The following is a 15,854-nucleotide window of genomic DNA, read 5'->3' as shown; positions in this document are numbered from 1 at the left end:
CACCTCACCACAGGGCCAAAAATCCCCAACTAACATGTACTCACCTACCAGAACCTCCAGCTTGTCTCCTGACACCCTCAACAGTTACATGTTGTCAGTGCAAATCCTTTGGCATATGAAAGCCCAGAGAGGTTGGGTAGTGTAAATAAATTGAATTAAATATCAGAATAAATCAGGAAAGAGCCACTGCACAGCTTCTATTATTTATTTTCAGATTTAATTCATTTTAAAACTGTTTTTGTTTTGTTTTTTTGATTGAAAAGAAGCTTCCACAGAATTTCTGGGCTGCTGCACCAGAATGGACAGAAAGCAGGATTTAGGTCCTGTTTGCCACATAGTTCATGGGCCCCATCTGTAAGAACTTATTAATAACAACCCTTACACTTCTTTCATCTGAGAATCATTAAGTGCTTTACAAACATGAAAGACTGATTTTATAAACCTGTCCTCTTGTATGGCATGTTCACTGGCACAGGTGAAGGTAGGTAGAGAGCTTGCTACCTGATTGATAGGAACTCTAAATTAGGTAGATGTCTGTAACCCCTCATTTACACTCATAAAATTGTACCTCTAAAAAAGAGCCAGGGTTTTTAAAAATCTCACAACAGGCTTGGGAGATAAGTTATATATGAAACTCAATCATCACTAGTGTAGAAACCAGCAGCTGTTTTACAATTTTAGGACAGTAAGTGAAGAAGAATCTTTATACACTCTATTGAAGCTGCAGGAGGAATTTAGGAGAATATAATTACCTGAATTGTGCCTACTCTTACGGAAAGTGTCATGGGATTGTTAATGACCACAAGTGCCCAGGAACTTAGTTTTAAGTGACTGACTTCCAAAAGCAAGTGCCTCCAGCAGCATATATCATTTCCACTTTTTGTTTTGCCCATTACTGACTCAGATGGACAAATTCCGTCTAACAAATCACCCTCGCCACTTTCTGCAGACTTTTCATCCAAGCACTGACTCAGCTGATCCCTGCTTAGTTTGAAATCTGGCATGATCTCAGCACAAGGGGGTACAGCAATATAAATACAAAAGTACATGAAACCAAAATCTATACTAGTCTGCCTGGGAGCTATGGCCTTCCTTCCTAGCTGGACTTTCAGTCTAAAAATCATTGAACTGTAAATCTAATTCTACTTTATGTGCTGATATCTAAAGTGGTAACATTCTTTTATCTGACGATCAGCCAGAAAATATTATTTTGAATAGCAGATGTGAATGAATTTGTAGGTGTCTTTAGGTAGCATTGAAGCCTTATTTTAGTCTACACTGGTAGACTATCAGTATTCCTTAAGTTTCCTAGTTTGTTTTCTGCAAGCCAGCAAATCACCTTTAAATTATAAATACAAATGAAAAAAACCACTGAAGTTATGCAAACACCAGATTATTCAGGGTTGTCTCAGAATTTGAACTCTGGTGTTTGTTTAATGTGACTGTTTCACACTTTTCAGGTTCAGTGTCATGATGCTAACAAGGTCATATGTAATGCAGCAGTGCTGCCTTTCTCACCCTTTCAAGAAATTATCTGAATTTATTTCTGCATTCTGTGCAGGGTTTTAAGTCAGTACACATGGTAGTTTTTCTCACTATTATTGCTATGTTAATAAGCCTAAGCCTTACGCATCTTTAGACGTGTAGGAGTCTGATGCAATGCCCATAGAAGCCAATGAAAAGTCTCCTGCTAATTAAAGTTGGCATTGAATCAGACTCTTGATGCACTATTATTATCATTCTTTTAGGGGGCATCAGTCTGGGCATTTCAAAGTGTAGACAAAGAGATTGTCCCTTCCTCAAGAAGCATGCATTCTAAAATAGGCCATCTTGTTCAGCTACATGAACAATCTCAAAACAATGCGGGTATCTTTATATACATTTATACACACACTTCTTTCTCTTTGTGGGATCAATGTTGATGAGCTTCAGGGAAGAAAAGTATTTTAAAGAGGGGTTTGAATGAAGAAGTGGTTGTTTGGTACACAGGGAAAAGGAGGGAGTTCCAGGCTTACGAGCCAGCATAAAAGAATGCACAAAGACGAATGGGAAAGCATGCTAAAGGGATGTGTAGAACAGCAAGTTGCAAGAAGCAAAAGCAGCAGGAGAGAAGTAGGAGGAAATGAGAGCTGGGATTAAGGCAGTGGTGGTGGAGTACAGGGCCTTCATATGGAGAACAAGAAGCTTGTCTCTGATGCAGAGGGGAAAAGGAAGCCAGTGAGGGGATTTGAGGTGGGGAGGGACATGGTCTGAGTATTGGACAAGGATGATTGCTTTTAGAAGAAGTGCTTTTTTATGGATTGGAGGGGAGCTCAGTTTTGATGCAGGAGACCCCAGGAGATGGGAAGAAGAGCAGCAATCAAGTGTTGGTGCAAGAGCAATCAGAAGTGCAGTGATATCTAAAAGAATACAGTCATGAAAACTGAGTGTGAGGAATGGAGGGAACAGGAAGGAGTGATAGGCCAAGTCAAAAACAGCAGAGAGTTCAAGGTGGAAAAGTACAGAGAAGAGGTCCTTATGCATGGCCAGGAGAAGGTTCTGAGTACCTTCAGAGCGGTCTCTGGTAGTGGAGAGGGCTGGGAATTCAAGAGAGAGTTAGAAATGAAGACATTGAGGCAATGTTTATAGACAGTAGGCCCAAGGAGGTTGGAGACCACAGGGGAGGAGGGAGATGAGCAGTAGCTGAAGAAGAAAGTGCAGTCGGGAGGCGGTGGGGTGTTTCATTAGGCTGGGAAAACAGTAATGTACTTTAAAGCTGAGCGAAAGGAGCAGAGGGAGATGCCTGAGGACATTTCTAATCCCTTGATTACAAATTATACCTGAGAGTCTGGAACTGGAATGATGCGGGAGAAACAGTTGGGTGGGAATGGGTAGAGGTGAGAGGCAACTCTTGCTGGATTTTCTTATTGAAGAAATTGACCAACTCCAGGGCAAAAAGGAAGCAAGGTCACTGTATAGCAGAACAATGTGAATCTTGATGTATTTGGTCGAAATTTGGCTCCTTTGCATTTTAATTGCTCATCGCAGCTCATGCACAGTGTAAGACTTTTGCAGTTGTTATCATAACTGGAGTAAACACTCTTCATTCCTCTCTTTTGCAGGCTGCCAAAATGGCAAACTATTGCAAGTGTCAAAAACTGAGTGACCTCCTGTTCCTTATGTTTGCCATTGTCTTCATCATCAGTAGGCTTGGCATATATCCTTTGTGGTGAGTAAGCATGCCCCTTTCCTCAGGTACTTGGCCTAGACTCGTTTGGAAATAAATGCATTACAGTAGAGTGCCAGCTGTGTCTACTGGCCTATATCTCACAAACATTAAAGAAAAGTTTCAGAGATAACTAGATGCCCTTACTAGATAAGATCCTAGCTGGTTACTGCTAAAGAGTACCATGGCGGTCAACATTCATTAAATAGTAAAGGTTAGGGGGCAGAGTCTGAGCTGGTTTTAAAGCAGAAATGGGCTGGAGACAAGACGTCCGCAGGTAAGTGTGCAGCTGCCTTTGTAGGGTAGGCGGCCAAGAATTAGGTGCTGAAAGCAGAGACCAATAGGTGAGGTTGGAGCTAGTTGGCTTTCAGCACATGCTTTACCACTTTCATTGTCTTAGGAAAAACACAGAAAACAAGTGAAGTAGGAATCTGGCCTGATGGCAGTGCTGCTGCCATGCAGGATTGTAGTGCCCCGTGCCTCTCTTTTTTCCTAAAGCAGCTGCGAAGCAGTATATATGCTGTGGAAGCAATGTATGTGCTCTGGGAAGGGCGGAAACTTTTCACTTCTCAATAGCAAACCCTCTGTCTAATGAGGAAGTAGCACTGCTGTGTCCCAAGGGAGAGTCCTTTCTAGATTTCTTTAAAGCTTCAGTATGAAATACCGTCTCACACTTGTGCGCATGAAAGGAGCAGCCCCATTATAAAGTGAGCATCCTGCCTTTGAGAAGAGTTGGTGAGACAGTTCCAACATGACCTCACTGCATTCATGACCCCACACTCTTAATCAGTGTTCCAGAAACAAAACTAATCCTGTCAGGCAGGATAGTTCGGGGATATAGTGGAATAACAGTTTTGTCCATTGTGTTTGGAGAGTACTGTTAATGCCAGGATGCTATGGTAAGCAGAAATTCTTAGTGATCCTGCAGAGAGAAACAGCCACAAAAAGCCCATTACTTAATCACACATGTAGTTGACTTACACACATACGCCTCACCCCAGATCCTTTCCCAATCCAGTAAAATGAGATCTCTTTGGGGGCTTGTTAATATGAAGCCTGGATAAAGTCAAGTTACCTTTTGGGAGTCATCTCATCAGCTGTGAAATGCAAAAGATTCCCCTAGTGCTCAGAGAGTCCAGAGGTGCTGTGCTGACGACTGCGCTCCGAGCCAAAGAATCCCCATGAATTCAATAACCCCAGAGAATTAAAAAACAAACCCAATAGAAACCCAAACTCTGTGTTAAAGCCTTCAGTACATTTTTGAGGATGGGATGGACTTATTTTTTAAAATGACCTTTTTCACCTTCTGCCACCAAAGGTTTCTTAGTCACATTAAACTTCACTAGCTGGAGTACACAGATTTCTCCCACCTGTGTGCTACGAGATGTACAGCAGAGCCAGCATTTTCCATATGGTTTCTTCCTCCCATATATCTTTTTAAATTGGGGAAACAGTGAGAGCCAAATTCCACCAAAAGAGATACACCACAGACGACTGTGGCTATGGGGGTTTGTCCATGGTAAGGTTCAGTTTGAACACAGGATAGGTCTTTGTACTGCTCCAGATGGAAATCAAGTGCATTTTCCTCTGCGTGATTTCCTGCTTTGCCTGTAATGTTCTTAAAGGAATAACAGATTTACACTCCTTGAGTAGATAGCTGTCTAGTTTGTTTAGCCATCACTCTAGCTCTTTAATAACACTTTAAACCCTGCTCTATGGTATTTGAAAAGCCAAGGGGAGAATGCCAGCTTTAGATGTCTGTCTGTTATGCTTTTCAAACACCAACATTTACCAGAGCACTGCTATGTGCTTGCTTTGAGTGAGATCAAGATTGATCTCACCCAAAGCTCTTTTCCAAGTAGTCACTAAAGTCCACAAATTCAGGGGAGTTCATTAGTTTTCTCTCAACTGAAAGTAGCTACTCAGAGTATGTTTTTCTCAAGGCATGTGAAAATAAGAAGGGTGCAATTCTGCTTCTACTTTACCTCCGTGCAAGCCCACTCAAGTCAAGTGTTTGGGAGTGCAGGAGTTAGCCTGAAGTGTTTACAATCTGGGTTGAAGACCAGGAAATGAAGCCTCACACACAAATTTCTCTGGAGCACTCCAGCCAAATGTCATACTATACAGCAAAGTCTAAGGAAAAAACTGAAATTATTGATGCGCTTCTCATGTTAATCATAAGGCAGCCTTTTATAGTTCACAGTTAAATTAAAGACCTGACATAACTGGTGAGAGCCAGGCATAATACAAACAGAAGTTTTGTGTATGTTTTCCTACCCAACTCCCTCTGTTTGACCACACCCGCCCTGCTATTAGGCACCACATTCTAGAGTTAGAGATTACCAATGTAGTGTTACATTGTCTAGCAAATGTCAAAAACAGTCTGAGCACAGATTTACATTCTTACCATTTTGTGCAGTGGTTTGCAGTGTGCACCAATATCCTTTTATGCCTAAAATGAGAACAGCGTCATCTCACGTTTGATCAAAGCCTTATTCCAATCCAGGTCTGTAGAAGCAAAGACCTAAGCCCCAGCTCAGTAGGAAGAAAAAGTGTGACAATTAGGGGGCGAGGGGAGGAGGGAAGGTGACTCTATGGTAGCATCCTCCTTCACTGCAAAGCCACAAGCAACTCCTGTGTGCTACTTTATACAATATAATGTAGGTTAAAGAGGGCAGCAGACTGCAGCACAGGGCATGGCAAGATGCAAGGAGGGAAGAGCCAGCAAAACATGCTGCTTTTACAGTAGTCAGGGCCGGCTCCAGGCACAAGCATTCCAAGCTGGTGCTTGGGGCGGCAATCTTCAAGGGGCGGCAGTCCCTGTTGTTTTGCCCCAGCAGCGCGCCGAATTGCCGCCGCGGACGGCGGGAGCAGTCCGTGTGCCCATAGGGTGGCACGTGCGTTTCCGCGGTGGCGGCAATTTGGCAGCAGCTTTTATATTTAGCTGTCTGCCGCGGCTTCAGCTAAACATAGAAGCTGCCGCCGAATTGCTGCTGCTGCGGAAACACACCTGCCACCCTAAGGGTACATGGACTGCCCCCACCCCCCGCAGTGGCAATTCGGTGCGCTGCTTGGGGCAGTGAAAACTGTAGAGCCGGTCCTGACAGTAGTGTAATCAGCTTTCCCCCCCGTGATCATGTTGTTGTTGTCATTTTATTTAAAAGCCATTTTAAAAATATGCCAGGAGTTGCTCTAGTCTGGGAAGGCACAGTATTATTGATGGTGGATAGAACTGGAACTATCAATAAACTCATATTCTCTCTGCTGACTAGCCAGTGGGATGGAAGCAGATGATAAAGCAATATAATGTAGGTCCTGTCTAATCAGTAACTATTGTTTGGGTTCATTCTAATTTACCACTACCAGAGAGATAGTATTAATAAATGTATTGAAAATCTGAAAACTATTTCCTTTCCGGTTATAACCATTGTAGGATAGGTCCAAATTTAGATACTGGTTCTGATGCATTACAGGCTTTGCATGCCCATGGAAAGTGATTCAGCATTTGCTGCAAAATGTAGGTTTTTAGCATTTACATAAAGCATTGCTTAAAGAGGGAGGGAAAAGTTTAGAGCCACTTTGCTACCAGATAGATGAAGTCAAACGTACACATTTTCAGCTTCTCAACTATAATAGTGCTGCTTTAAATTCTAGATAATTCTGCATAATGCTCTCAACATAATATTACATTGCTCACTTGCACTGAAGCCTCGTTATATTTATTTAACAAACGGGCTATCACGTTAACCCAGGAGTAATTTAAAGTGCTCTTTTCTTTCTATTCCAATGACAGTGTACAAAATAATGTTCTCAAAATACAAAATTTAATCAGTAAAGGGTCTTATGAATGTTTTTAAATTAAATTAAGTAGGTTGAAGCTCTTCTTTTTTCTACTCTCAAATTATATTGTTATGTTAGCTTTCCCGGGAGAAATATAGCCGACCAAGGTTAAATGATTCAGATAAAGTTTGGCACATCCGCTTAATCCAAAATCAACTAACTGGTGCCAAAGCTAATCACTGCATGAGCAGAATGGAGGCATTCTGTTGAAGATTAATTTCTTTGTGGTGTGAGTTTCCCCATCAGTAAAATGAGATATTTGCATACCTTACAGGAGTATGTTGTGGATTAATTAATTCATACCTGACAGGAGTGTATGCCGTAGAAAATCTTTTACTGTTAGGCCAATGGTACCCAAACTTTTTCACATCATGGGCAACATTTTAATAGAGAGGGTGTCTCCAGGATCCGTTTGTAATCACATAACATTCCAGAGGTAACTAGCAATTCTTTACATGGCATAGTAATGTTACAAATCTGATCTGTTTATTTTGGGTGTATTTAATGTGATAAGTGTTTGTCTCGTTTGAAAAAGTTAATCCCACTGTCAATTTTACTCTTAATTTCATCTTCCCCTTCCATCTATTCTTTTCCCCTTTCCTTCTTTGTGCATGCCCCCCCTTCCTGTCTTCCTTTGCCTCGTCCCCTTCTCCCCTGCACATGCTGCCCAGGCATCAATCTCTGTCTTCCTCCACTCCTGGATATACTGCATGGCCCGTGTCCCCAAGCGTTCCACTGCTGCAGGCAACTTCAGTTTCACTGGTCCATGGGGACTGCTTCGGTTTCCTCTCATGTAGAGTAGTTCCTACTAGCTGCATCAAAGCTGCCTCCTTCTTCTTGATTACAGCTGCTTCAACAGGCCTCCTGATAGGAGGAGAGCCAGCACCATGTGCCCAGCCACTTCTCTGCAGACCACCAGTGGTCCAGGGGCCACAGGCTGAAAACAGCTGAACTAGGTGACTGAAAATCTTTACTTTTTTACCCTTCCCTCTCCCCCCCCCACCAAAAAAAGGCAAAACAAAATCCATGCAAATGCTGTGTAACCACCAAGACTTGTCTAACATCACCACTCAATCGCACTGTGTTCCTAGCTTCTCAGTGTCCTCTCCCCTTCAGTGTTTCTATCTTCTCATTCTACCTCCTCATCTATGTTGCCAATCTAAACTGCAAGCTTTTTAGGGCAGCGACCTCTGTCTTAATATCTGACTGTAAAGCTCATAGTTCACTGGTGGCAGCATATAACTAATTAATAATAGCACAGAACTTTAGAAATGTTACATGGTATGTAATATAATTTGTCAAGAACAAATCATGTCAAACCAACCTAATAGTTTTCTTTGACAGGGTCACAAGCTTTGTGGATAGAAGGGAAGCAGTAGATGTGGTATAATTTGACTGTAATAGGGCTTTTGATACTGTCTCGCATGACCTTCTCATAAACAAATTAGGGAAATACAACCTGATGGAGCTACTATCAGGTGGGTGCATAACTGGTTGGAAAACCATTCCCAGAGAGTAGTTATCCATGGTTCACAGTCAAGCTGGAAGCGCATATCCAGTGGGATCCTGCAGGGATCAGTTCTGGGTCTAGTTCTGTTCAATATCTTCATCAATGTTTTAATAATGGCATGGAGAGTACACTTATAAAGTTTGTGGATGATACCAAGCTGGGAGGGGTTGCAAGTGCTTTGGAGGATAGGATTAAAATTCAAAATGATTTGGACAAACTGAAGAAATTGTAATTAGAATGAAAATCAATAGGGACAAATGCAAAGTACTCCTCTTAGGAAAGGTCAGTTGCACACTTACAAAATGGGAAATGACTGCCTAGGAAGGAGTACTGCAGACTGGGATCTGGGGGTCATAGTGGAGCACAATGTTACATTGTTGACTCAGATTTGAGTCAACAAAGTAACATTACTACAAAAAAAGTAATTATTCTGGGATGTATTAGCACGAGTGTTGTAAGCAGGACTGGATTATTGTGTCCAGTTCTAGGTGCCACATTTCAGGAAAGATGTGGACAAATTGGAGAAATTAGTAGCCGTGTTGGTCCTATTAGAGAGATAAAAGGTAACTGAGGTAATATCTTTCATTGGACCAACTTCTATTGCTGAGAGAGACAAGCTTTCAAGCTTAGTCCAGTAGAAGATATTACTTTGCCCACCTTGTCTCTCTAATATCCTGGGTCCAACACAGCTACAACAACCCTGCAAACTATTCTGTATTTTCAGGCAGCAGATTTTGAATGACTAATTAACAATTTTCATACCAGGAACTTGATTTACAGAGTTACTCATTCTCTCAAGGAGCAGAAACAATAGCACTAGAGCTTGGACTTAGGACTAATGATCAAAACTAAGTAATGCTGCTTGAATTTCAGATATTTTGTAGTCACAACAAACAGTTAATGAACCAGCCATTGGCCAATAATTATTTGAAGGAAACTTGGCAAATCATTTTGAATAATGAATAAATTCGAGGAAGTAATAAACTATTGATGTATAAGATAAAAAAGAGGCTCGGTGAATTAAATAAATAACTCACCTTGAATCTTCTCCCTTGAATAAACCCTTGTTTATATCCTTTAGCAGAGGAGATGTAACATTGTCATCCTATCTGCTTCTGATGAAGTGTAAGCTTATGCTGTCCTTAACGGAGGCTGGTTATTTTATCCCTTTGACTTGTTTATGGTTCTTGAGAACCCAAAGCTTCAAATACTGTCTGAAGCAGAACTGAGCCTCAGCAGTGTTAGCCTAGCCCTAAGCCAGCTTTGCAAACTCACCAATGCAAATGTTAAAAATGTCATTCACCAGTGAAAGGTTGTAATGTAAATAACAACCAGTGGCATTTGCTCAGTGTTTCTGGTTTTGGATTTTCGTGGTATCATAACAAGCAAAATTTAAATAAAAAGGTATCATCAGACTTATCAAAGTCAATCCTTCTTATCCTCAATTTTGGTTCATACAGATTGTTCCCTGTGGCTTCAATAACACATTCTATTGGCAGGGACAGATTGTTCAATCAGTGTTCTTGAGGCTTTGGGGTGGTTGTTATTATTTTGAATAGTGTCTTTTCTAAAATACAAATAGAACAGAAAGAATTACCGCAGCACTCTGGGCCGAGAATTATTGTGATGGGTGTAAATATCTCAGGAGAAAGTAAGGGGCATTCACCTTGTTGCTGCTGCCACACACATTTGCGGTGCTGTTTTTAAATCACTGTGATTAATGAAGTATAAAGGCTGGAGAATAAACAGAATACTGATGAACAACGGCTATCAGGATTGCTCCCACACATCCACTGTGATGGATTCCACTATACACTCCTAATCTGGAGTTGAGGGGAGCTCTGTGAGAGACAACTTTGCCACCTAGAGAGAGAGACCAAGACTAAAGGAATTTAGGTTTTCTGGTTTTGCAAAAAGGAGAGGGAAAAAAATCCAAAGTTGACTCAAAATTTACTTTTAAATGAAACTGTTACTTGGACTGTTTCTAGAAGATGGCTACTTTACTATACTTCTTGGAGTGGCACCATAGACTTGCATTAGAGTGTTGATGCTTTGAATTTCTCAGCTAATATTTGTATTATTTAGTTAAGCTTTGCTTATTCTCTAATGACCATGTGTTGAATTCTATGTGGTGTTCTGTCCATCAGCTGCGAGGATACTTTTTTTGTTTGCTTGTCTAAGTCCTTTAGCAAGTAGATAAAATTATTCTCCAACAAGAATGTAACCTTTGGATCATATGTTTGACAGCTTTTCTCTTAATTTATGCATTAAACTGCTTCTGTTTAATATGATCGACCTTTGGGGGTCTTGCAGGTGATTCAGTTATTCTAGTGTAAAAAACTCTGGAAGCAAAATACTATGGGCTAGATCGTGCTCTTGAATTACTGCATTGGTTTGAGGCAGCGCAGAGTTACACTGGAAAAGATTATTGGGAGAAGTTGGTACAGTCATCTTGCTGGGGTGTTTAACTTGCTGTATAGATGGGTCCTTAACCCTGCCTCCTCCCAACTCCCTGGGGGCAATGGAGGGGACATTTCCTAAGTTTTCTTGCACTCAGGAACTGCAATTGTCCTTAGTGCCAAGAGGAAGCATGGAAGAGGAAGTGGGCACGGCAAAGGCTTTTTTTACTCTCTCCCTGCACACTCTTGCAAAGGCTAGGGACAATCTGGCCCATACATCATATGCCAAGTCTTTCATTTATGCAGGGAACAATACGGGCCCTGAAACAGATGCCTCTTGACATGAGTTCTGTGCTGTCTGTGCAAGCTTTTAATATGTTCTTAAAAATTTTCAGATTTGGAAATATAAATGACGTGTTTTCCTCTATCTATCTGCTCTGATCCCAGACACATACACATGCATTTTGGCAGAACACATTCCTGATAAAACATTTTGCTGAGTATAATTGCATTCTGCCAGGGAATCTGAAATCCTCCTTTATTCAAATCTCTATAGAAAGACTCTCCTGAGATAGGCACTTTGATTGTGAAGGTGTATATGACCCTTTGTTTTCAGTTGTTCTGTCAACAAGAGTAGAGATATTAGTGTTCATACCAGTGACTGCAAATCTGTTAGTGGGCAGGAGCCACTGATGAGAAGAAATTGGGTGAACAGATAAGCACAATTGAACTCAGCACAATAGACAGCTTGATCAGAATGACTCCTTTTACACTACATCAAACATGAATAATTTCCTGTCTGTTGCATTATATTAGTTAAATAACTGAAAGCCCTATTGATCTATATGGGGCTTAAAATAACATTGTCTCAGTGGCAATTCTGTGATTTCTGCAAAGATGTTTTGTTGCTGATTAGTATTAAAACAGGCGTGCCCAACTCTGCGACAGTCAGACTGTATTGGCATCTTGCCAGGAGCCTGGGGCTGCAGTTAATTAGTGGTTAATTTATCAAAAATAAATGTGCAGCATATTTGTTTGTACTTTTATCTTCCTCAATAGGTTAACAAAAAAAATAAAAATTCAGCTTTTGATCACCTTTGGACTCATCCTGCACTTACACATAAATTCCATGGCAAGACATTGTAGGTCACAGTTGTCCCTAAGGACGCCTATTGGCCACCCTACCTTGGGGTCAGTGCCACTTCCTTGATCTGTCTGATTTGTTCTTGCACAACACAGGAGTCTGTACTTTACATCCCTGGTTGTTATGTGACAGCACTGAAGCACATTGAGCAACTCAGAATTCACTAGATTGTTCGGGAATGTGGCTTCTTTAAGATCCCGAGCCAAATTATTTTGTCATTCATGAATGACCACTTGCTTTCAAACACAGGTATATGTTAGTCCAGGGGTGGGCAAACCACGGCCCACGGGCCGGATCCAGCCCCTCAGGGCTTTGGATCCGGCCCGTGGAATTGTCCCCCATGGTGCTGCAGGCCCCACACCGGTCTCAGAAGCGGCCGGCACCACTTCTCTGCCTCCCGCAGCTCCCATTGGTTGGGAACGGGGAACCATGGCCAATGGGAGCTCTGGAGGAGGTACCTGGAGGCGCGGCAAGGGCAGCGCATGCGGAGCCCTCCACCCCTCTTCCCCCAGGGGCCACAGCGCCTGCCCCACTACACCTGCAGCAAATGCTCCATCGGCTGGAATAATTAAGACAGGGAATTAGATCATTTGGGTGGCAGAGGTGGAGATGAGCAGACCTGCAGCCCACAGCTCCAGCAGCACAGAGTAGAGGGCAGCCTAAAGGCTCTGACACAGCTGCTCAAGAGGGGCCTCCCTGAGGGAAGGGAGGACCCACCCCAGAGACAATCAGAGAGGGAAGTATCTCCCTCTCCCTCACCTGTGACCCTGGACATTGGTAGCCCACTCTTACTTATTTGGTTTGGGCTTCCCCAAAAGTGGAAAGCCTTGGACTAGGCTGACCTGGGGAGGGGAGAGGGAGGAAGTGTCCCAGGGAAGGCAGCCTTAAGCAGCCTTGTTGTCAGACCACTGGTAGCCCAAAAGGCCCTTGGTCAGAACCCGTTGGAGTGGGAGGGCCCAGGCTCCCCTCCCCACAACCCCGTTGGCAGTCAGCGGTTGTGGTCATGACCACTAGGCCACGCTCCCCAACCAGACCCTGAATGAGGACCATTACACACTCTATTGACTTTAGCAGGGGTCTGTTGGATTTACACCTGTGTAAATGAGAGCAGAATTTGGCTGTGTGTGTATGTTTCTAATGCTATTGATAAAGCAGCAATATATTCGCTTCATACTGCTCTCTGTACTCTAGAGGAGGCTGAGCAGATCTCTGTGCTCTAGGCTTATAACTGATCTAGGGTCCCTGGCCTTCATGGCTCTAGTTCATTCACAGAGTCTGCTTTACCGTCACTTTTGTCGGAGCACTTTGTCCCCTACTTTGTCACTGGTAGAATTCTGAACTAATACACACGGAAGGGTTGGAAAAGGACAGCAGTGATGAAGGAAGAGAAAAGGAAACTGTAACTGTTCACCTAAATGGCTGATGATACAGCTTGGCTACAGATACACACATAGCCAAAACAGGGAGGAGCCTGGCAGAGTCTGGATTGATTTGAAAAGGACCTTGAATAATTGTAAAGCATGTTTTTTAATGTATTATCTGCACAGATCTCCTCTCAGCTAGACAGATTAAGTGGCGTCTCTGGTAGCATCACCAACATCATGTGGTATGGTGAAAGTTTCAGATGTCAGTGGAATTTTGTCCTGGGGAGGAGCCCTTCATTTCATACTGCCTTCAGGAGAAGTTTGGCAACTCATCTTAACTGAGCCTGTCAGAAGTTCTGTTCACCCTAACACATGTGCGAAGTTATTGTATAACTGAGGTCTGGATCACTACAAATAGCTAGAGAACCCAGTTGAAATTGTGAGAGCTGAGATATAGGTCACATTCAACTCTAATCATGGTAAAAAGACAGGGTGATCCCCTGCAGAAACTGGTCCCTTACCTGGAAGATAGGTCGTAATCATTGTCAGCTGAGGGGGACTTACCATCTCTTGTCCCCTCACACACATATACATCTCATTCTCTCCCCACCTTCCTATGATGGTCCAGCTGAAAATTTCACACCCCTTCAAGCTTCTGACTCAGGAAGGCAATTTCAGACTCAGAGCACAGCTGGATAATTAAGTTTAACAGGTTTAATATTTTATTTTTGAAAGTCTAGAACAGAGTCTGCTGGCCAAGAGAAGAGTGTTTAATAGCAGTAATTCTGTCCGGTGTTCAGTGTGTTCTAGTGTGCACGACGGGATAGAGGTAGTAATAGTGCTGTGCCCCATGTTCTAACTTAACTGGAATAGTGGGGAGTTGGGGTTAAGCAGATATCTCTCTGACACAAATAACTGATGCAAACATGCTGTTCTGGAGTGCCATGTATTGCATATATTGTGCATGTGTTGGGAGCAGGGATTGTTGTCAATAATGCTAAAGTGCGTTGAATCATTACACTATTGACTAACTACATTTGAATGCTCCATGGAAGCTATAGAGATTAGAAAAGGCTGAGAATCTCTCTCTCGACATCCTTCCAGCTGGTAAAGAGAGAGACCATTGCCTTAATTGTGAGTCTAGATTGGACAGGGCTGAGGAGTATTTTTCCCTCCCATAACATTTTTTTCCACCTTACTGTTCTTCCTTTCTTCCAAGTGCTTTACTAACGAATGACTGAAGCCTCACAACAGCCCTGTGAGGCAGGTAAAAGTCATATTATACCCATTTTAATGAACAAACTGAGGCAAAGGAATACTGAGTGTCAGTGTTCCCTCTATTTTTTCCCACTCATGTGTGGAATGAATTTTGTTATGTGCATCAGTATGGAGCTGATGTGTGACACATCACCTCCGTATTGGTGCACCACATAACAAAATTCATGTGATGGGGGTGGGGCTGAGGGGTTCAGAGTGTGGGAGGGGCTCAGGTGTGGGGCAGAGGGAGTACAGAGATGTGAGGGCTATGGATGGGGGTGCGGGCTCTGGGGTGGGGCAGGGGATGGGGGCTCAGGGCTGGGGCAGAGGCTTGGGGTGTGGGCAGTTTTAGGCACCTAAATGCTTCAAAAAATCTGGCCCTTAGGCCCTTTTGTAAATTTTACCCACCGCAGGCTCTCTGCTTTAGTCTAGAGTTTATTTTGTGTATATGGTTAATATGTGTCAAATGAGTCTTTAGAAGAATAGAAATTGGAAGGGAGGTTTGGGGAGTTTAGTCACCTTGCCTGTCTCCTGCCCTGAAAATCTAAATATAGAACCAGCTCCCTTCATAGTCACTCCTACCTAACCAGCTGATCCCTATTTACACCGCCTTCCAAAATTGGATATTCTTTCTTTAGGGCATAAACTAGTTTTGTACCTGTCTGATATTTCTGTGGTCTTCTGTGTTCAGATTCTATTTCTGTTTTTCATTATGTACTTGAATTGCATAATGATTATCTTTAAAGGCCCAGCTGTCCCTCCCATGCCAACCACATTGTGTCATGTCACCGTCCCTGAACTGCATTTTGAGTAATCAGTGCAATAATCTTTGTGCAAACCGTATCAGACACTTACTGGAAAGTTCTAGTTTGTTCCTCAGTCTGTCAAACATGAGCAGACGTTAGAGGGTTCTGATCTTCTGATGGATGTTTATTTCCCATCTCTGATATCCAGCAGGTAACGTTTGTGCGGCGATCCTGCTTTAGGCCTCAGACGTGCTCTACATGGCCTCTCCGTCTTCTTAAGATTTCAGACTTTGTTAGAATGGGCCATATTTATCCCTGGTGCAACATAACTTACTCCTTACAGGTCTGGAATGGGGAGGAGTTTAGACATCAAAAAGGAGATTCAATGT

The 15,854-nt window shown here is 42.6% G+C and overlaps 1 protein-coding gene across 1 annotated transcript in view; it reads left to right on the top strand.

Annotated features, from left to right (window-relative positions):
* The window catches only part of CERS6 (ceramide synthase 6), a 210,566-nt gene that overhangs the window by 182,057 nt on the left and 12,655 nt on the right, over positions 1-15,854 (top strand). Inside the window, exon 8 of the mRNA XM_039494876.1 lies at positions 3,102-3,208. Within this exon, the coding sequence (XP_039350810.1) occupies positions 3,102-3,208 (107 nt within the window). The remainder of the gene's footprint in view (positions 1-3,101; positions 3,209-15,854) is intronic.

This window comes from Mauremys reevesii, linkage group 11, assembly GCF_016161935.1.
Source record: "Mauremys reevesii isolate NIE-2019 linkage group 11, ASM1616193v1, whole genome shotgun sequence".
Lineage (NCBI taxonomy): Eukaryota > Metazoa > Chordata > Testudines > Geoemydidae > Mauremys > Mauremys reevesii.
This window is presented reverse-complemented; position numbering and strand designations above follow the sequence as displayed.